This window comes from Phyllostomus discolor, chromosome 3, assembly GCF_004126475.2.
Source record: "Phyllostomus discolor isolate MPI-MPIP mPhyDis1 chromosome 3, mPhyDis1.pri.v3, whole genome shotgun sequence".
Lineage (NCBI taxonomy): Eukaryota > Metazoa > Chordata > Mammalia > Chiroptera > Phyllostomidae > Phyllostomus > Phyllostomus discolor.
Window position 1 is genome coordinate 51,912,680 of NC_040905.2, and position 23,475 is coordinate 51,936,154.

General features: G+C 35.3%; 1 protein-coding gene and 1 non-coding gene across 3 annotated transcripts; both read right to left on the reverse strand.

Annotated features, from left to right (window-relative positions):
- Positions 1-1,798: 1,798 nt before the first annotated feature.
- On the reverse strand, positions 1,799-23,437 carry TMEM167A (transmembrane protein 167A). Of its 2 annotated transcripts, XR_004901964.1 has the most exons (5): positions 23,336-23,395; positions 14,709-14,905; positions 13,152-13,261; positions 9,647-9,681; positions 1,799-5,099 (listed from the first exon to the last, which is right to left on the reverse strand). XR_004901964.1 is itself a non-coding variant. In XM_036020494.1 (4 exons), the coding sequence occupies exons 1-4, from the start codon at positions 23,336-23,338 to the stop codon at positions 5,029-5,031; spliced, it is 219 nt and encodes a 72-aa protein (XP_035876387.1). In that variant the 5' UTR covers positions 23,339-23,437; the 3' UTR covers positions 4,257-5,028. The 2 variants fall into 2 exon arrangements, 1 of the variants encoding a protein (XP_035876387.1); XM_036020494.1 differs by lacking the exon at positions 14,709-14,905 and having other exon boundaries at positions 4,257-5,099; positions 23,336-23,437.
- Positions 11,427-11,562, reverse strand: LOC114514724. Its single transcript, XR_003686108.1, has one exon. It is a non-coding gene; the product is annotated as a small nucleolar RNA U109 (small nucleolar RNA).
- Positions 23,438-23,475: the final 38 nt, after the last annotated feature.

Genomic DNA, 23,475 nt, shown 5'->3' on the forward strand with positions numbered 1-23,475 from the left:
GGAGAGAGGGAGAGAGGGAGGGAGGGAGGGAGGGGTGTAGGAGGGGAGGGGGAAGAGAGCGGGAGGGGGAGAGAGGAGAGAGAGAGAGAGAGAGAGAGAGGAGAGAGAGAGAGAGAGAGAGAGAGGAGGGAGGGAGGGAGGGAGGGAGAGAGAGGAGAGAGAGAGAGAGAGAGAGAGAGAGGAGAGAGAGAGAGGGAGAGAGAGGAGAGAGAGGGAGAGAGAGAGCGCGAGCGTGCAAGCACACACACATACATAATTGGTTGCTTTCTTATGCACCACCACTGGGGATCGAAACTGCACCCTGGGAATGTGTCCTGACTGGAGTCAAACCTGTGTCTTGGGGACAATGCTCCAACCAGAACCACATGCCCAGGGAAAGAAAGTGTTTATTCTTGTAATATTATTTATTGTATTACCTCTTGTAGAAACAAAACTGTAAATATTTTTGCCCACCAGTGTGTAATTGTTGCAATTCAACTGTTTAGGTAAAATTTTTTTAGTAATAGGTCTAACAAAGTTTGCCTGTTAATTCAGTGCCCGGAAGAGACCCAAAGCAAGGCATGTAATACATACAAACCTTTTCATTTCTCACTAAACTGGCTGGATGTTCTGACTCTGATGGACACTGCTCACAGATTTTCAGTAGTGAAAAGATAGCTAGCTACTTGCCAGAATGTCTGGGCATCTAAAGGCTTCCAGTTGAAGACAAGGTTAAAAATAATTGAGAATAAGTCATTTAGACTCTTGAAGGTTCACTCCAACAAAGAACAATAGACTAAACAGTTCTAAGTTGCAAAACCACCACCACTAGAAAATATGTAAACTCCCTAAAACTAACCTCGACCATTACTGTGAAGGTAAAAGAAATAGAAACACTTCTTTCCATCTTACTCAAAAGAAGGCAATTTCAATTTTTTTTACCCTTACAGAAACTGCTTTCACTGATCTGACAATAAAAATTAAGAGGCTCTTGAGATTCATTTTGACTTTTATTATATACCACAGGCATGTGGATTAACCAGAGGATGATTCTGTGTATTCTTAAAATGACAGGAAATATATATCCCCCCGCCCGTTTCTGATTGTGGAGCAGCATTTCAGATAATTTTCAGATTAACTTAGGATAAAGTAAAAGAAACCTTGGCCGGCAGTATGTAAATTACATAATTATCAAACTATTTTTGGAAGCTAGTGACTTGCTAATTGTTATTGAGAACAGGCTTGCAGTATTCACAATACTATAATAAAGTCCTCACTTGATGTCGTCAATAGGTTCCGTGACCTTCAATGAAACAAAACCAATTTCGCCAAAGGCTAATCAATATAAACGAGTTAAGCTTCTAAGGCATTGCATCATCCTTAAGGATTTGCTGTGCTCAGCTACTTACATTCTGAACACCTGTTATTGGATACCAAAGAAAGAGGGGTCCTTAAGAATCTTCCATTCTTGTTTTTAGCTTCCTATGATGCAGTAACTTCTCAAAGGCTTTGAAAAGAGCACGATGTCGTTTGTTTATTGGAAATCTTTTCTGTACACCCAGGAAATGTAGACAATGCAACCATGTTTGTTCTTTGTGCTGATGGTGCTTTAACAATCACGGCTGCTTTGGCATCGATGGGAATATGAATAACTAGGAGTGACTAATAGAGACCCTAGAATTACTTCACCAGACTGGTTACCTTAGCTTTATATACTTAGCAGGTGAATCTCTGGAGAGCATGCTTTTATGTTCCTGGACCAAATTAAGGTTAGCATGGGTATCTTCAACCTTGTTTATATGTACACCAAGGAAGAATTTTTTTGGTCAGGGAGGAGGGGACACATTCAACTTAAATTATGAGGTAGGTAATACATAATGAGAAAACTGCAGATGCTCTAGAATGGAACCTCTGCCCACCTTTCTGAGCTTATCTTACTAATTCCCAAGTGGCATAAGCTAGGTCCTTACAGTATGTGTGTATCACTGGTGTTTTGCATACTGTTCTTAAATTCAGCTTCAACATTGCTTCTTTGGCAAGAAGTTCATGTCCCTGACTGAGTTGTCACCCATCAATTTTCTTCGAGAACCCTGGCAGGCATTATCTCAATAGTAAACGCTATGACATAGCACTTCATGTAAGTAACTTCATCTCTCTCACCCACCACTACTTTATGACTTATAGAGGGGAGAAACTTTATACTTATCTTCACTGATAATATATCATACACACTCTATAAATGCTTCTTAAAAGAATATTGAAATATAAATATTCTACTTAGAAGTCCTAGGTCTTTTCACAAAACTAGTCAAAGATCAGTTCATTTTTGACTTTGTAAACTTAGTTATCCATAGCATAAAAGAGCTATTCTGAAGTTGAACATGTAAGAGCATTCAGGACAGTGCCTGGCACAGCAGCACAGGCATTAAGACATCTGACTTCATTCTGAACTTTTTTAAAGCCACAGAGAGAATTCAACACACTATGTATGTAGCTTTTTGATTGACCAACTTTTAAGACTGCTTAGAAAGAAGACATGCTCAGCCATTGGCACAGGTGAGGCCAAGAAGTATCAGCACAAAACAAATTCCAGGAGAGACGAAATCAAAAGAATGGAGCCAGGAAGGTTAGGCAGAGTATCGGAATCTACGAAACTGTGGGCCTCAGAGCCCATTATCCCTTGATAAAACTATGTGACACAGGCAGTCCACCTGAAGTTTAAATCGATCCTTAATCCTCCTCTGCATTCTACCACCCCACCAAGACTTTGACAAAGGGAGGATCTGAATATTCCCTGGGATTAAAACTATCTACACTGTCCTTTGGGTTCTACAACAGGATTCAGTGGTAGCTCCTTGAAAACAATAAAGAAAATGCTAACTGCTTTTATTCATAGAATACTATCTTTCTCCCACCCCCCAAAGAACCTGTGTTTCAAAAGGTCAGAAAGGCTGAGGTCAGAAATAAGCTGCCTCCCACTCTGTTCAGAATCTCTAGAGTACAAACTTTTATATATTACCACCAATTTTCCAAATAAATGTTTTCATCCTCTATTTCCCATCTACATCCTCCAAAATGCCGTATTAATGTCTTAGAATCGATTATCTAGAATATTCATTTTTTGAAATATTAGATTCATGTAGCATGTAAAGTTAGTTGTCACAGTTTTTCGAAAGTCTAGTTGGCAGCAGAGCTGAACAGATGGCCACTAAGAAACTAGACCCAGAAAGGTGACTTCCTTTGCATGTATATGCTGATAAGAGAGTACTATTTTGGGGACACCCTGAAAATCCTTGACCTAACACAAAGCCCAAGAGACAGTTTGGAGTAGGAGAAATTATCATAGCTTGATTCCCTGTCTAAAGTAAAATGTACCACTTTTAACCAGCTTAAAATAAGCCAAAATGTAAAATAAATAATTTTATCTATTGTTTACAACAGTTTTTATCCTTTAAAAACAAAACAAACCAAATAACAACATCCCCCGGCAATGCATACCAAGCTTTTCTCAAATGTTTCCTATAATTAGGAAACATTTAGTAGTTTAATTTTTAAAAATTGGTGGCTTTCAGTTCTATACTTTGTTTCTGAGGAAAGAGCTACCAGCAGATTCTTTAAATAATTCTTTAAAAAAACACAAAAAACTGTTTTTCTCCTTTTTACCTTATAGGGAACTAACAACTGAGAATAATATCTAATTAATACTATATAAAAGGTCCAGCACAAATAACACCCTTTTATTACAAAATCATAGGCATGTAATTCTGTAACATAATTATATCACACTCAAGCATACCATATGACATTTTAAATGTTCAAATTAAAACTATAAATTATTACACCCATATTATTACCCTACCAACCACACTCAAGTAGGTGTTACTTCTGCCAGACCCTGTAGTAAGGGCATTTTTTAGCTAAGATATTTAAGTTCTTCTTAGCTTTGAAATTTTCATTTAATTTTGGTTGAATCTTAAGAAATGTGAACCATAAACTTATAAACTGCTCTACAGTGAAATTTATGCTACACTCCCAATGTTCCTCTTGCCTTACTGAGGGTCCTCCTTTATTAACAGAGCTCAAAGACACGTATGCCATTATGCATGGATCAATAGGTTTAAAAACTATTTATCAAATATCACTTACTAAATTACATAAGACATTCCAGTTCAAGTTGACAGACAAAACATATGCTAGATTCAAAGTGCTATATTAAAAAACAACAAAAATACAGTTTGCATTTTAGGGTAATTAAAATATGAAAAAAACACATAGGATTATTATTTTGTAATTGTTCTGTTTTGCTCTTTTCACTTAAGAATGTAATTTTATTTAGAGAATGATGACAGTTAGCTGGTCAAACTGATGCTTAAGACATTTATCCATACTTAACCAGAGAGGCTACAGACGCTAACCACATCAGTTGGCTCTTTTAAACCCCTTTGTAAGTTAAATATGTCACATCTCATTTATCTTCCTGTCTAGAACTGCACAGGCTTGTTTTAAATAGTTAAAAAACTTGCAATAAACTACAGAATTTGTTAAGAGTAGAGGTACTCTGGTTAATGCTCAAAATGGTGTGGCCAGAGGTAAAGTAAGTACTATTAAACATGAATGTAATCTTTATCAACAAAAATTGAACCCCTTTTCCCCAATAAAAAAACTAGTCCAATATATGATCTCATTCTATAGATATATCACTTCCAAATCACAGTGAAAGGGACTTGAATAATTTACCAATTTTTTCTACTATGTGCCTTAGAGATACCTCATTAAAAACTGGTATTGGACACAACAAAATGATAATCGCAGAATGTAATATTGTAGTGACAGTACTGAGATTGATTGTTACAAACTCTTTGAGTACTAAATGGTTATACCCTAATTACACAATCATTGGTCCAATAACAAAACAGCAAACAGCAGCTGGAAATGTATCTCATTCAATGTTCAGAGATAAAGTTAACTATTCTTTCCACTATTTTCTGCAGATAAGTCCCCTTTTTATGTTGAAATCCAATGGGAATTAAATTCAGGCATTCTTCTAAGCTACTGTGTGAAGAGGATGCTGAAGGCCATCACTATACAGCATACTGCAACATAAGGACTCTTCCGTTCACCTGTTGAAAACAAGGGAGATATTCAAGTTGGTTAAATGCTTAGCTAACATAGATATGATTTAGTTATTACTTATAATGAGAGAAGGCCACATCAAAATCAAGACAGAATTATTGTTTATAAAGCCCATACATTTGGGAAGTGGGCAAAAGAAGAACTAGATGCAACATAAAGGCAAATACAATACAAAGTACACTAAATTATGGGAGGGGGGGCTGGATTGGGAGTAAAAGGGAGAAAACTGTACTTGAACAATGATTAAAATAAAAAACCCAAAAAACAAAAAACAAAGTACACTAAATTATATTAATTTATTTCTAAGACCACCTCCTTTTCAGTTGTTTCAAAAACCCTCAATGCGCCATCTCAAACTCAATTAAGGCCAAATATTGCTTAATATTTTCTGTAGAAAGGGAAATTTCTTCTCATAAAAAATTCAGCATACAATTTTTAGCCATATTTATTGTCCTCATCAGTAGCAACTCCTTATACTTAAGGGAAAACCAAGCAAAAACAGGACAATAAACAGCGGGTGATCAATAAAACTGCATTTTAAGAATGGGCATGAAATAAAATGCTTAATAAAAACATATTAGGAAAAATAATTTCCAAGATGGAATTTATAGTATGATCACTCAGAGCCAGAAATGTAGAACTTAAAACAATCACTGCATTATGAGTTGATTTTCACATCTGTTTAAGGAGTGTTTATACTTGGGAGACTTTCCTTTGCATGACATAGACCTGGAGTTGGCTTGTGAGATGGTCTTGCCAACAGATAGGGATCTTGTCATTGTGTGTTAACTCGAATCCATCTTCCTTGCAAGGCTGTACAATCCACAAAGCACCAGTGTTTACGCTGCCTTGAGGATGCACAAGAAAGGATGGAGAGTGCCGTGCCACTTCTAGAAATAACCCTGGGTTTGTGGCAGTACCTCTAGCAGATATTGTGTATGCACCCCTCACTTGTGTTTTTTCTATGATGTTTAAAACCAGCTCTTTAAAACCAGTATCTAAGTTCCTTATTTCATTTAGTAGGTTCAGTTAACTACCATTGAAAAACACCAAACCTTCACCAACTAAAATCCTCAAGGGAGCGCACATAGTCGTACAGTTAGTGAGCAGGTATTTTTGTGTCTGTTCAATGACAATACTGACAGAAGATACCGCACACATACAAATAAAATAAATATTTGTTGTTTTTTCTGAAAGTGTTTTCCATAAACATTTAATGGACTGCTTCCAGTTAAAGGAAAAATCTAGAAAGCGAGAGATTAGCATTTTCACAATACCACTATCTCAACTAGAAATAAAATATTTAAAGCTAAAAATCTCCTTGGGTTATCATCTTTAAGCAATGCTAACTCCCTTGGTGGTAAAAAACTCAAGTTAGGCAACAAAATTTAAAAAGGAACCAACTCATTCTCATTGATAAGCAAGCCTGTCATTCTTATTGAGGCTAGAAACTCTCACTGCCTACCAGTCTTACTAAACACCTAAGAGTGAAATTAATATTGTCCTAAATTTTCCATCTGCTGGAAATCAATTTTTGAGGAAGTTCTCTTCCTCATCTTCCAACTTAGAATGCTTTTTAATTTACATATGGGTTTAATTTTCCTGTTTTTAATTTTCATAAAAGAGACTGCCATGTGGTAGAGTTAAACATCTTTGGTTGAACTTGGGTAAGAATGTTACTTCTTGTCTGGTCTTGGTTCTGTATAAGTGAATGTGAAGCAGTTGCTGTAATGTGATGTGTAACATAAGATGATTTGGCTGGGTCTTTCCCCATTAAAATTGCATCCTTTCTTTGTGGATATATTTTGTGTCAAGATAAGAGGAGCATGTGTTTGAGAAAGCAGCATATCAGCATCAACATGTTCTAAGCCACTTTGCCAAAATGAAAAGCTAATGCTTTTCTATAATTGGCAAGAATGAATACTTTAACTGGACTATTTAACCAATGACATTCATAGAGTCAAGAGAGAAAAATAAAAATGAGTGAGCAAGCAAAAAAAGAAAAGGTAGTTTATAATTTGACATAAAAATAGGTATGACTACAGGAAAGCATTAAGGAAGCTATAAACTTGGTGTCCTAAGTTTTTAGCTATACTTCCAAGTAGTAACTGTGGACAAACAAGTCACCTGGGTTGGCTAATGAATGAAACTGTACTTCCCATATTTATTGCATAAAATGGATTTAAAATACCTAATGTTTTATTTCTGAATTAGCAACTTAATAATAAACAGAGGAAAGCTCAGCCTCCTAACTCCACACTTTTTATATTTTTATCAATGAGTATTTAGAATTACTCTAATACAGTGATATTCTATTCTTTCACACTCGCTTGCTCTTCCATTGTGTTCTCTTTGAGGTTTACTTGAGATATTCTTACTACGTTGTTTTTTGACAACATTATTTCTTTTTCTGAGTGACTTGGCTCTGAAGCAAACAATTTGGTTTATACATATTTACATTTACCACTAGCTATCAGCATTAGCCATTGAGGGTACTATTTTGTCTCTTATCTCTCTCTTTTGGCTATTTTTGAAGTGCTTACGATTTCTTCTGTTATTTCAGGACTTGCAGCTGTTGAGCATGACTGAATGCCAGATAAGTCTGCACCACAAAATTCTGTAAATCTAGATTGGGTAATTCTCAACTTTAGCAGTATTGACATTTTGGGCTAATTCTGTTGGAAGGGGCTGCCCCATGCACCACGGGATGTTTATAAAGCTAGCATACCCTACAGCTAGTATAGATACACCTCTCCTCTAGTTGTGCCAATCAAAAACTTCTCCAGACACTGTCAAGTGTGCCCTGACTGACAACCACTTATCCATGTCTGTGCTTTACCAAACTAAAGTCAATGATATTTCTTACCCCCACCAGCAAAAAAAAGATTTTCATGCCTATCACTGTAAGAGATAATAAAGTCTGACAAAGAACCCTGAGGAAGAACAGTTTAACATGTTAAAAGCACACTTAATTCTCTGAAAGATGTTTGTTTTAATAATCAATATATTAGAATGAGGGTCCTGACAGAGGTACTTTTCTGTAAAGCTTTTTGTGCTTATATTATCATTTTCTAGAGGAAGAAACCTAAAAGGCCAAGGAATCATATAATCTCATCATGAGAGATTTTAAAAGAACTTCCAGATAATTGAGTATTATACTTATAACTGCCACCACGAATAGGTCATGCCTATGGTTAAAAGCTCAAGGGAAGAAAAGTTGCTCTCTCAAAATTATTTCAATGTTAACAACATGAATCTTAGAAGATGCTTTAAAGAATTTGAAATTCCTATAATTAACCCTTAGCCTAGATGAGGTTATGCCTATAATTAGCTTTAGATATATCAATTCTAAGGTCTTTTTTAGGAAAAAAAAGCTGTAAATATTAGTTTAGTTTGTATTTTTTAACCTTTATTTTAATTAATTTTGTTTCCTGTCATGGAGCAACTTCTAAATTTTCCACATCTCTGAGAAGTGACAACCAAAATAAAACATAATACTGTAACAGGAACACAGCTTATCTAAAGAAGATGATTCTTAAATTCTCCATCCTATTTAAAGAAACTAGGAAATTCGGGCAGTTGTCAGATTGGTTAACTAGATTACTTTCTTCATCACAAGAGCCTGACCCCTTATTAAAAAAAAAATTGGTCTGTATAAATCCAGTGTTAGAAGAAGAGTATAAAAATCATTTTTTTAGGGAGGTCATGTAAATTATTCCAAAGAAGACAAGAAATAGTACAAATGCCCTGAAGTAGTGTTGGAACAAGGTATGTTAAAAAGGATAATCTATTTTCAAGAATACTGGTGAATCACAGCAATACATTTTAATTCATTCATTACCAATCATTTGAGAGTTTATTATGTGCTGCTAGGCACTGTGCTACATGTTACATATATTTACAGGGAAATGGGACAAGAGTATATTATTATCTAAGCATAAATACACTGAAGATACTACTAACCTTATTATGAAAAGTTAAAAGATAATTGCAAACATGTTAAGCTTAACCAATCAGAATAAAGCTTAGCTATGACCACAGATTTAAAAACAAAAGTTAGTATTTTCTAAAAGTAACAAATAACATTCCACAACTTAGCATAAAACAATAAAATGATTATGTTTAGACAGTTGCTCAGCATGCCTTTCACTGATGGGAAATTCATCTTGTTATCAAAATACTACACATTATACAGAAAAACATGCTCTCTACTATAAGCATATGAGCATAAAACTATACATACTTCTCTGAAATCTTCTCAAAACCAGGAATGCATGGTATTTGATATCTGAATTTCAAGAGACTTTTCTCATATTTTCCATCTCCCTGCTAATAAGTATCATGACATATCCACCAACTCTAGCTTTAAATAGCATATGGAAAAGAATTTGGTAGAACTTTACGAACTTTTGAAAATTCAGGTAAATTAGAAGCGTACACTTTAGAAACCGATATTCAATTTGAATACAACATAAGCAAACTGACCAACAATTTAGAGCTGAAGAAATGATGAAGATTATACAGAAACACTTACCAATTCTGGCGCACTTCCAAAATATACCCAACAATCTGCATAGAAGAAAAAAGAAAAAAGCAGCTATTGATTGTTGGAAAAGGTAAATCATTCAGTATCATAGAGATAATTCATTACGCTAGCATTTTAAACCTTTGATGCTTTGCTTCAAAACTGAAATTTGTCCAGTGTTGAGCCACTTATGTAGAATAACTTACCTTACATCAACATATGTAATTTATTACTAACTGGAATGTATGAGGTGTCACAGATTAAACCTAAGGTAAATTAGTGCGAGTGGCAAACATTTGTACAAGAACTTACTATTTTGACCTTAAAAAATGTAACTCTATATTTAAGCAATCTACAGCTATAAAATCCAGTGATAGCATCTATATAACTATGTTATTTAATAAGGAAGAATACAAAAATATGTGCCTATGTTTTCAATATAAGTAGAAAACCCTGGTTTAGGAACACTGTATATGAGGTAATTAAATACGGCATTTAAAACACATTCTAGAAATAAAAAGAATTAAGATGAAGATGCCCATTTAAATATATTTCAACTAAATATATTATGAGTTAAATACATATTATGTGGCTATATCACTTATTTGACAAAAGTACTGGCATTAAAAAAACTGAGTCATTCAATGAATACAGATATCAGAAAAAATAATAACATTGTAGATAACTATTTTGTTGGTTTGACAGAAGAATAGAATAATAAATGGAGTTAATGCATGGTTGCAAATCAAGATAAATTAACATTGTTAATTGTAGCAAGTTAGGATTGGCATAACAAAATCATAATACTTAATTCCAGGTAAATTTATATTACACTCTTTTTGCCCAAAGAGATGGCTGGCTAATGAATCACTGTATTACTATGATTAAGGCGGAAAGAAATACTGGTTAAATTAAGTTCTATATAAGTTCCTCCTTTGAAGTATAACTTCCTGACCTTCAAACAAAAAGTCTCTTACTTTAGCTTAAATGAAATAGGTAAAAAAACAAGTTATTTTGAAATATGGACATTCTGACAGGTGAAATAATTTTGCCCTGACAATAGAAGGGACAGATCATATATGTACACTCTTAAAAGTAATGTTTTTTTCTGAAAGCGTTTTTCTATACATAAACATTTAATGGACTGCTTCCAGCTAAAAGAAAAATCTAGAAAGTGAGAGATTATATATATAATTGCCAGACTGTGCCTAAAATTCAAACCTACTTAATTGGTTACATAAGTGTGAGCAACTTTTTTTTTTTTTGTCTCTGTAATAGCAAGTCAGCACTCAATAGGGTTGTTAAGGATTAAGTGAGTTACTGTCTGTAGAATAGTGACCACCAGGTGCTGTGATCAGTCACACACACAAGGCTAAAGGCACGTGTGACAGTAGTTTCAGGTATCACTTAAAATCAGCTGACATTTCATCAAAAAATGGAAGACAATGGGTTAGTGATTTGCAATGCCATGATTCCGTGATTCCAAAACTGTATTAATTATAATAAGCACTACTGATTTAAAGCTTCTCTGGTTGAGGAACTCAGAGGCAGGACGCCTGGAATGAAGCTTCAACTGTCCTGCCATATGATCAGAGTCAAGGTCTTTTCAGTCCTAATAATCTATTAAGTATCACCAGAAAGTTGGAACAAAGTTAGTGTATTAAAAGCTACTTAAATTTATTAAAAAAAAAAAATTCCCACCATGGCCACTTTCAAACCCTAGACTGCATCAGCATATACTTTAAAATGTAAAAGTAGGCATGCCATTTCTTTGGGCTTTTATGCAGTTTTATGTAGGAGAAATATACTACTACTCAACCTCTACTGTAAGGTTGGCAGCCCTGAGAACTCCTTTTTCTAATGTAGCATGTTATGGATATATTCCTGCTCCCAAGGGAATGAGGAGCAGACATTTCCACATGCGATTTACTTTCTTCCTAACAGTATCAGTAAAATATAAATATTCTACGGTACTACTAGGCGATTATTCTTTAATGAAATAAACACTTGAAAGTATCTTACTAAATGGACATTATGTATTATATTGGAATTCCAAGCAACTGATCAATGAGAATGTTTTCTGGTTCCTACCATACACTTTTAACTATAAGTATTTTGGAATCACAGAGAAAGGAAAGGAGGAAATAAAACTGGTTGGGTAAAAAGACTTCACACACAAGTAAGAAACAAATACCATTATGTAATTTCAACAAACGGTCAAAGTATTAAATTGAGTGGTGAAGATTAAGTGCAATAGGAATTCAAAAAAAAGGTGGTATGAGAAGACAATGTCTACAAAGGGTGTGGGGCACTGTCATAAAAACTGATGGACAAATAGCATCTGTTTTCAGTTTCAGTAAATTAAATGAAATCCTTCACACCAACAGAGATAGATTTAGACCAACAGTTTATCAGAACAGGATAACTGGTTTTCAATTTTCAAAACTGGTTCAAATTCTATTTATTCTTTTACAGATATTCAAACAACCCTAGGAAATAAAAAGAGTAAAAAAAAAAAGCCAAAATGATTTAGATAATGGGATGTTCGAGTAAATGCTAATTATGACTCCAAAGATAGAATAAAATTGAAGGAAAGAAGCAGAAATCAGTAATCTCATAGTTAGTATCTACCATTTGATGTCTTGTAGAGGCTTTTATTAATGGAAGTGTTTGACCTTTCAGGATCCTAACTTGGCCTTTTTCTTCCCATTAAAAACAAAAAGAGTCCTGGGGATAATTATTCCTATGTGAAATATTCTATTATTTCATCTTTTTATTTCTTAAAATCATTAAGTGAGATATAGGCTCTCATCAAGAAAGGATTAAGACAATTATTCACAGAAATTAATAGATATGTAAGGCCAAGAAAACATATTTGCCACATGAGCTCTTTTTTTAATATACTCTTCCTTTTGGTTAAATTCAACACGTATTCCTGTATTATGAACACGCATTTTAAAATTTACTTCTGTGTGTTATGACATTGAGCTTAAATTTTTGGCAGGGGGGTATGAACCTAATAATTAAAAAAGATGTGACATGCCTGAGACTTAATTTTTACTACTGTTTAAGTAAACTAAATGAAGTTCTTCAAAGATTTTAACTTATGAAACAGACAGGGAGTTTATGTGATTATAGCAGTCTTGGTTAAAGAGGTAATGTCTGTATTACTACTTTTATGAAAACAGGCCTTACAAACTGTTTAATGCTTTCAAAATGTGATAACTTTACTAATCATTTTCTTATTCCCAGAAAAAATACCCGTTCATCTTGTTACATATACATTTCCTTCAGTATAGTAAATTTCATGTCACCTATGATATTTAGCTTTATATTTAGTAAGATTCTGTGAATATAAAGTTTTTAGATTTTTTTAAATGGAGGAGGAAAATATAAAAAGTTATTAAAAACTAAGTTACATACAGAAATGAAATTGTTTAATGACATTTACGGTAATTTACATTCAGTGGCTGTAAGAACTGATTTGGGTGATCAGGAGTCACAAGTGACATACCCAGTTTTGTTTCTGTCCAGGAGACTGGGTGCCAAGGACCGGATGTAAGCACAGGTACATATGAGCAGCAAGATCACAGTCAACAGACTCTGAAAATTGAAAATGGCAGACTAAAAAGAGAAAAAGAAAAATTAGTATCAAAAGAAAAACTGCCAGACAAGTCCATATAAAGAATCATAGTTTTTTCTTCAAAAAGGCAAACAGAATGACATGTCTGAGAATACTTAAAACCAGAATACAGTAATGAGGGATTCTGAGAGTGTATTTTCTTTTTCATTCTTTGGGCTAAGGAATGGAGAAAATGTAACAAAAATTTTAAGTTCAACAACTTTAAAAACATGATAAAAAATGTCATGAATCTAAAATAGCCCACCAAAGCTGAATCAGTATGTAATTAATATAAATGTTCTAGAGACCCAGACTACAAGTGGGGCATAGCTTCTAAACTCTGCCAGGAGCTGACTACGACCTATTAGCCTCTCTCACAGTCTTTGTTTCACATCTGTAAAACTGGGTGGAGAGTAGGAAGATAGGTTAAATGCTGGCTAAAGTTTCTTTAAATTCTGTAACTCTTTTAGGACAAAAATGTTTTAAATTTTAGCAATCATGTTCCATGCACTGACTCATAAAAGGTTATTCAGTTTTGGTGAAAGAAAAGCACTTGCTCATTCATTGCTGAATCTTTAGAAGTTAGTCAATAAATTTAATAAAGGAATCAAAGAAAATCACAAATTTCCAGTCCAAGTAAAATGAAGGTGTACTCTATTCAAAATTCAACTCAAGCATTATCTTTTCCAGAAGTCTCCATGAACTCGTTTGCTTCCCCTCTCCTATTCCATATAGAACTCTTCTTTCTGTACACATAGCAGATGGTTACACATTATTCTAATTAATATTCACCCCTGAAGAGTGGACATTGTCTTATCAATCTCTAGCATCTGACTATGTAACTGACACATAGTAGGAGCTCAATAAGGAATGGTTAAATAAATAAAAAGTGCAAAAATACAACTGTATATATAATAAATCCAAAAGAATCTAGTGAAAAATAATTACAGACCATAAGGGAATTAAGTAAGGTGGCTGGGTATATAATGAAAATATTTAAATCAACAGCCTTCATGATTATATTATCAACCAGTTAAGACATAATGGGGAAAAAAAAGACTTCATTTACAATAACAAACTATCTAGGGATAAGCTTAAATGATGTGCAACAGCTTTGACTAACATCAAAGAAGAAAACTGACGAAACCTTAAAACGTACTGAACATAGCAGTAGATGAAGTGGTACACTGGGCTCTTACATTGGAAGGCAACATCAGACAGCTAATCTGTAAATTTAAAATGGACCTAATACCAACAAGTTATTCTGAAACAGGCAACTGATTTTGAAGTTCTTGTGAAAAAATAAATTAAAAAATAGCCAGGAGAATTCTAAAAAAATAACTAGCCCTGTTCAAATATTGTAGCAATAATTTTAAAACCTTTTATACATACATCTTTAGAATACTTATAAACTATTCAAAACATTTTTAAAAGTTGTACGTTATTTACCAATATCCTGAAGGACAAAAAATGCTAAGTGGTAGGAAAAGCAGCATGCTTTTTTTTTCTTCACAATAATATCTTTAGCTGTGTAAGCCTTTATGGAAAGAAGAGGGGAGAATCCAGTGATTTTCTGCGGAAGGTTTTTAACCTAATTCTCAACTTTTTTTGAATTTCTCAAATTTTCCAAGTGTTAGTTTTGTGGTCTGAAAAAGATAAGCAAAAATCTTTTGTATTATTTTGTTTTCTATGGAAATAATTTCTTCATTGATAAACAAGTGTAAAGTTTAATATGCCTTGGTTTTTAATTGGATTTTAACTTTCCACATGTGAAGGCAAGTGATATACGTTTTGTAACTTGAAAGAAATTAATGAACACATGATCAATTTTAGACAGGAAACACAGTATCTCACAACACTTACCTTTCAACGATTGTATTTTGAACATGTATATGAATATGTTGATGAATACAGTATTTGACAATAAGGTCATGAAATATAAAGCACAGATTTCCTTGCAGCCAACATAAGTAAATGTATATTTAGTATCTATTCTGGAGTATGAGGCTAGACATGGGATTAAACAAGTACATACCATGATTCCTTGCATCCAGGACTTTGCAAAAGCTAATGACAACAACAACTGATATTCACTGAGTCCTTGTTTTGGATTATCTTATTTATCCTCATATGTGATGATATTAATAACCTTACTTTATACATGAAACTGAGGCATACAGCAGTTATACTCATTTTAAGAGATATATATTTAAAAAAACTAAATAGAAACTCACTAGCATATGTCACCACTGAGCCGTGATGACCAAACAAAGAAACAAAGAAACAAACACAACACAGCTGTTTTCACAAAGAAAAGCCAGGAAAAGCTTCAAGGAGAAAGCAGGAACTGAATCAATCCTTGAAAGACATATTACAAATAGATGGGCAAAGAATAGAGAGCAGGCTCCGGAAGGGACAAAAGCATGTAAAACATCCCCACAGATTCAGGAACTTACATAGTTAGAGAATGATGTGCAGATTTACTGTACTAAGCAAAGAATTTATGTAGTAAAGTGGCTGGAAAATAAATTTGCAAAGTAGGTTTATCGTCTTCCTAATGGAGTATCTAAATTCATGATTTTGCAATATTTATTTTTTTTCCTTCCCTGAATGTCCTGTTAAAGAAACATGCTTAAAATGATATGGTGTCTGGGACTGGTTTCTAAGTAATCCAGTGTGTGTGTGGTGAAAGGTGTGCGGTTGATGAAATGCTGAGTATATGAGGCTTCACTGTATTCTTCTTTCTACCTATGTATGTTTGAATTTTTCATAATAAAAGATTTTAAGAGGCACTTAAAAACATGCCTATTATTAAAGAAGTAGGGTGTGTTATACATATTTGTACGTGAATCCATTTACAAATGAAAATCATTTACAAGTACGCAATATACAGTACATACAACTTTGTTCTTGGGGTTTATAGATCCTAAAATTTAAACAATTATCTTAGCTGATAGTCTTTTAGATGTACCCAGACTGGTCTAAAGAGTGTTTCAAACATTAGTCTACCATGGCTTAGCCTACCTATACATTCCTCTTAATGCTTAGCATCTGTGGGCCGCTGATATAAGACTTTAGTCTCAGGGTTAAAGGAAACAGATGTTCCTGTTTTGTAGAAAAACAACTGGGATTTTAAATAGGAAAGTGTTATTAAAGGAAAGGGAAGAAGCTAAGAAAAAGGGAAGCACATTCCATCGCAAAGTAGAAGGAAAGATGATTAAAAAAAGGTGGTAAGAAAAGTAAAATTCATTTACTGTATTTTTTTTTCAGATCTTTTAAATCATGAATCCTTTTCAAGGTCTTCTGTGTTTTCGCACATTTCCATCTGGTTTTGCCTGACTCCAACTTCTGGTGTCTCGACTCGAGTGACCTTCTCTGTGATGTCTCTCCTATCCCCTCTCTCTACACCAAGCAGAGTCAGGGACTCTGTACATGTGTGTTACACACAGAGCTGCCGATTATAGCACTGATCAAACTGTACTCTAATTCTCTCCTTCATTTTATTGAGGTTGTCTTATTAATCCCTATGACTACTACACAAAATAGTGTGCAGGAGTCACTGAAAATGCTGCATGAACAGAAGCCCGAAAACAAACAAATGCCAGAGCATGCTTAGATTCCAAATTAACAATGCAGGCTATTAAAAAAAGTGTAGATCAGAATACTGAATGTTTTAACCATTCAAGAGAAACCTCCACACACTCCTTTGCATTTGTATTTACTTGTCAATGATACTTGAAAAATCCAGAAGGAGCAAATATCTTTATGTTTATGTTAATGGCCCAGGCTGTAGGGTAAAATGGAAGCCTGAGGTAATTTCCTTTCAATATCTAAACCTTTTTGTATCACAAACTGGAGTAAAAGACAGTTCCATCAAGCAGCCTGTCTTAAGGAGTTTGCAAACGGGACAATGTGTGCTCTTCTGGTTCCACCTAATTTGTAAGAGATAAACACCTTTAAGAAGTCTGGATGACTGGATAGGCAAGCTGGCTGGTAGAAAATTCTAGAACCTCAAACAGTTCTCCAATTCCAGGTTTATCCAGTTTTCCAGGACACTCTGGAAATACCAGGGAGTTAAAAAACACAAAAGAGCCTGTTCCTTCTGCTGGGTCTGGAAGACTCTATTTTCTTGCCTTTTCCATCTTCTAGAGGCTGCCTTCATTCCTTGGCTGGTAACACCTTCTCTCGTCACTCTGACCTGTATAGTCATTTCTTTTGTAACTATGTCCCTCCTGCCTCCCTCTTACAAGGACACTTGTGATTAAGTCACCCCGTCCCCATAATTCAAGATACTTGTCCCATCTTCAAATTCTTAACCAAACATGCAAAGTCCCTATTGCCAACTAACACAACAAGATAACACATTTGCAGAGTTTTTGGGGGTAGGGTGGGGGACATTCTGTCTACCACACCTACAAACACTTCCTTTTTATGGGGTTTTGTTTTTAGATGAATAAATAAAAATACTTCTAAGTCAAAGAAACCATCCAAAACATTAGGAATAGAGGGGTAAAAGGGGAAAAAATCCAAGCAGTATAAAGGGTCAAACAAAGAAACAATGAGAAAAACAGCAAACATATACATATTAATATGCCAAACAATGCTTTGTCCAGAGAGTGCTCAATGACTGCTTGCTAACTCTTAAGACTTTAAGCCTAGTCTATTTTCATTAGTCCTGGATCACTCAAGCTACATGTTGTTTATTTATTTATTTTTAAGATTACTAAAATAAATTGTTAACCAATTAAGGGTCTTCTTTATGTATAACACTGTCTGGGAGCATCACATATTGACTGTCTCCTATATGGGAAATACATTTTTATTGACATATTTAATTCTTTCGGTTTAATGGAAATTCACTTTAAACAAGAAACGAATACCAAAAATTTCAATTTTTAAAATTCCCAATAGCAGCAATATTACTTGTTTTAATGACTACTGCTTTTACACAAAACTAAAGACTTTTATCCCTCTGGGGGGATTTAAGGAAACCCAGAAATGACATTCCTGACCTAGTTGTGATAAAAACTATATACAGCACTGGAAAAGTGGGTCAGCACTTTATCATTTACAAATCTAGGTCAGGTCAGCATTTTTCAACTAGTCTGTAACTATAAATTCATATGTACCACTATTATCTCTTAAAATGTAGACCTGTATGTGAATGTATAAACACACACACACAAATACCCCATTTGCCGAAAATAAGTGACTACAGGTGATTGAAAAGATTTTCACTACTACACAGACATATTGGACATTTTCTTTGGGTGTTATTAGCACATAAGTTCAACCACTGCTGCTTACTGCAAGCTAGCGCTGATATTGTAGCAAATATACAAGTTATCTTAATTTAAAACCCAGAACTGCTTAATGCTTCAATGTTAAGAACACATCAGCTTCTCTTAGAATCAGTTGGTTATAAACATTTGGATTATTTAATGAAATATGTGTATGTATTTAACCTTGGCAAAATCAGCATCTCTATGCATCAGTTTAATTTCACTTATAAAACGAGTTGTTGGACTAAACTGCCATTTGATTTCACTGGTCCTGTTTCAAAAGTGTAGAGACTTTCTCTACTTATACTTTCCACTTACAATTAGTAACTGTTATGGCTATGAGTAAAGCTACAGTCCAGAGGAGAAGCACCTCAACTCTGTTCTTCACTGGCCACATTGGTGGTCATTTGCATTTATTTTTGTCTCATTGTCATGATACCTACAATGCATTTGCTGTGTTTGTGCTGCTTAGAGCTATTTTATGGACAACTCAGAGCAAAATAAAACAAGGATGTCAAAGGTGTTAATAAAGGAAAGAGTACATACACCTATGTTAAAGTAATGAATGCTTCACATGTGTCCTTGATAAATTATTTTGACATGAGAAAATATCTGAAGGACAAAGTGCATACCTGTTAGAAAAAAATTACTCTGGGTACATGGTCAGAACAGACTGATAAAATTAAAAAGCTTCCAAATACACTGAGGCAGATGTGGTAAGAACCCTGGCCATGCATTAGAATCATTTGAAGCTTTTAAAAACAATCAATACTCAGAAATTTGGACTTAGTTGGGCATCTATAATTTCTCAGATCTCCTTGAAGTCTTTCCTTACAGGCGAGGCTATAATCCACTGAGTTAGAAGACCAGCATCCACATCAGATACCAATCAGCCTAATGCAACTGTTTCAATAGTGTAGTTCATGGAAACTTGCCATGGGTTTATGTGGTCAAACTATTTTTATAATACTAAGATCTTTGCCTTTTTACTTTGATGCCTTTTGTGTTAATGGTGCTAAAGTAACAGTAACATAAGAATCATTTTACGTAACTCCCCCTACCCCTCAACCACTCAGGCATGACAACCTTTCCTTCTCGAATTCTGAAATTAATGGCATTATTATATAGGAAAAGATTTGGTGGCAGAGCTGTTAAGTTTAAATCTGAGCTTCACTATTTATAAGCAGTGTGATCTTGGGCAAGACACTTCACCCTTCTGTACTTTATTATTAAGCACAATGTGAACAATAATCGAAGTCTTTAATAAAACACCACATGTAAAATGCCTGGCAGAGTAGGTGTTTAATCGTTATTTCCTTCTAATTCAATCAATCATCTAAACAGGAGTTGTGCTTCATTGACTCCCACTAAGCACCTTCAAAATGATTTTATTTATCCTTTCTTTTAACCTAACTACTGTTGTTAAGAGTTGAGGCATTCAATCATCTACTATCTGCTCGCTGCATTTGTTTCTAAACTGGCTTCCTCAATTTTAATCTTCCTCTATTTAATTATACCCTCTATGTATTGTTACTAGTTGGTTTTCTAAAATGCACACCTTTCTTTTCTCTGCTCAAAGTCTTTACCAGGTAAGCAATTAAACCTCATCAAAACTTAAAGGCCTTGATATGACAAAAACCCCTTTAAGATCTGGCCCCCAATCTTTCTAGTCTCATCTCTCATCAATTTGCTACTTCATTCCTGCCAGTCTCCAAGCACCTATTCAACTTGATGCCCTTTGGTTCCATAACTGCCATTTACTTTATATCTAAAGAATAGAGAACACTGTCCAATTCTAGCTGCTGACTCCTTCAATAATCTGTAATCTGTAATCTGTTTTGAACATATGGGTCAGCGTTACCTTCTTGGGGATATCTCGGAAGCAATTCCCAGCCAGAATTACTTTCTTGTGTTTCATTAGAATTTATATGCTAATATTTTATCTGCTACTAGATAGTGAACATTTCACACCCCTTATTTTATATTCTTTAAATATAAAATGTGGGCAATGGCTCCTACCCTGCAGGGTTTGTATTGAATATCTGTAAATCACCTAATATACTCACAGAGGAAGAAGTGAAGATAAACTTCCTTAAGTTAACCAAGTAAAGGATGGGAACTGGGAATGATTTTGACTCTATACAGCTCAGTCTAAAGCCCATGGTCTTTCTACATGTTAAGACATGGACTTTACTTATTTAATAATCTTTCCCACTGGACTGTGAAGTTCTTGAAGACTCTGAGCTGCCTTACATGACTTTGTATTCTGACTCTCTGATTCATTCAAGTACTAACTAATTTAAACAGTGATGTAGAGATTAAAAGAACTAGTCTGTACTTTAAAAGCTCTGCCTAGAGAAGGGAGAAATATAGGCAACACCTTATTGCTGTTTTTCTTTGGTAAGTGCTTTGCTAGTGGGGTCCTAGAACTATGGATGCCCAGATGGATACCTAAAAGGAGTAGAAAGAATAAAGGAGCAGGAAAGGATTTTCTGTAAGAGATAAAACTTGAGATGAATCTTAAAGGATGTAAAAAGTTAGGAAGAACAAGGTATCCTGAAGTTCTTAAAAGTATTAATTCAGTGTCGCAGGTTCGATTCCTAGTCAGGGCACATGCCTGGGTTGCAGGCCACGATCCCCAGCAACCGCACATTGATGTTTCTCTCTTTCTCTATCTCCCTCCCTTCCTTCTCTAAAAATAAATAAATAAAATCTTTAAAAAAAGTATTAATTCTTAAGTGGTATAATTATCAGGCTGTTTATGCTCTTATAAACAGTCTGCTGATAAACATTTTATGGCCTTGAAACATTTAAAAAATGAATTCATTAAAATATGGTAATTCAGATTTAAGCCATTACCACTTGGTAACTCCACAAATACACCAAATTTATGGGCAAACTCAAGGCTGACATCTGAAGCTCATAGGAACACAGCAGCAATGAAAAAATCAATCACCTGACAGTTGTTTCTGTTGTCCAAGCCTGTCTGATTGGCACATTGTATTTGATAGTGACAAATCAGTAAAACATTTCAGCCTCTATTACGTTGCTTCTGTTAACAACAGCATGAAGATTTTTGGCATCTGGACATTGAAAAGGCTGGGTCCTGGCTAAACTACCTACCAGGTTGTGCAACACCAGGCACATCAGTCTCCTTGTCCCTGACTTCCTTCACCTACTCAGAAGTGGGCTTGAAATAAGACGCTTATAAACTGATTTTTCAAACACAGACACTCAAGTGCTAATAAATGAGGTACAATTGTTACTTTTGAAAAAGTATGGCCAGTTTAAATACTGTTGATTTTAAACACAGTATCCACCTTACTTTTAACTAGACGTGAAACAATAAGATGATGAAAAGAATAACGTATCTTTAACTTGCACAAAGAGTAAAATAAATCAATTTTAGCTTCCTGGAAGACATGCAAGAATTAAGAGTAACGGCCTCTCTACTCTTTTTAAGTTGAAGGAACCAAATTTTCTAGGTTAAGTAACAGCTCACTAATGACCCTCCTTCAGAGCAAGTGCATCCTACCCATCATATCATATGGGAGGTGGGGAAAGAGGATATCCTCGATCAAGGAGGGAATAACCTGCCATAAACTGTCATCTCCTCTTTAAGTGGTAAACTTCTCCAGGGAAGAGACTGTGATTAAGCCTTATCCATACATAACCAAAGTAACTAGCATAAAGCAAGCAACAATTAATGAGTTTTTGATGAAACGTCTCAGGGCCCTGTACTGTACAGAATTCTGCAGGAACATCTGGGAACACAAGCTTGGCAACTATCATGCAGACTGTCACGTAGAATAGCATTTTGTGCATCATGGTTGCTTTCTATACTATTAATAAAAGGTAGGCATCTTTCCCCCCAAATATGATCATAACTGCAACATCTGACAGGTGGACTTCAAAAATTCATCGTGAGGGCCTGGAGTAGAGGCTTTTGGCATTTTACCATAACAAAAGTAAAATGCCTTTGGGCAGAACTTGGCAGACTGTTTTTATTACTGACACTGTATCTGTCCTGTGGCCATGCTGGAGGCCATTACCTCCTTTCTTCAGCTTGGAGATGCATATGTATTTCAAACTTTTCTAAGACAGCCAAACCATCAAAGGAATCTGCAATAATACAACATAACACATACAACCTTAATAACGTGTGGGGAGGAGAGGAAGGCCTGGGGCCAGACACCACTCCAACTACATTAAACTCGTAGAAGAAAAACCATCTCTTCAGAAATCTCCAATCACTAAAACCTGTAACTTGTAAAATAGCATCTTTAACGCTGAGAGAATCAAGTAGGAGAGGCCTAAAGGTCCCTGATTCAACAGGTAAAAATCAAGATATGAAGTTTGGGGTTTATTTGATAACTATGAAACAAAAACCTGAATCAGATGCGTAGGGGAAGGAGACTCAAAATAAGCAGCGAAAACTCCGGAAGCCGTAACGATTCAAAGGATCAAGGTCTACTAAAAGTCTATTTAATCGACCGGTAAAGGTAAACTAGCACATTTCTTCTTAAGTCAAGAAAGTGGCCTCTGCGGAACGGGATGGGCTGGACCACCCGGGAGTCGTTCTTGGGTGGTCGGCCTTCATTCTCAGCGGTTGGACGTGCAGGGGCCACATGGCTCCAGGGCCTGTACATCCTCCGAACCACGGGAAAATCAAGTTAGTGACAAGGATCCCTTCTGGCCCGCGAACCCGGGGCTGCCACCCAACCCTCCTGCCCTAGTTTGGGACCACAACCCCTTCAGAATGTTCAACCACGACCCCATCACCCCGGTTCTTACCATAGTGAGGCCGGCGAAGCCCGAGCCACATCACCCTTCCGCACCCAGGGCGGAAAAGGCGTGCACGCCCCGCCTTCCCGTCTCGCCCCTTCCGGCGTTCCAGTTGGACCCGTTAGGGCACCGCCTCCTGAACTGCGGAC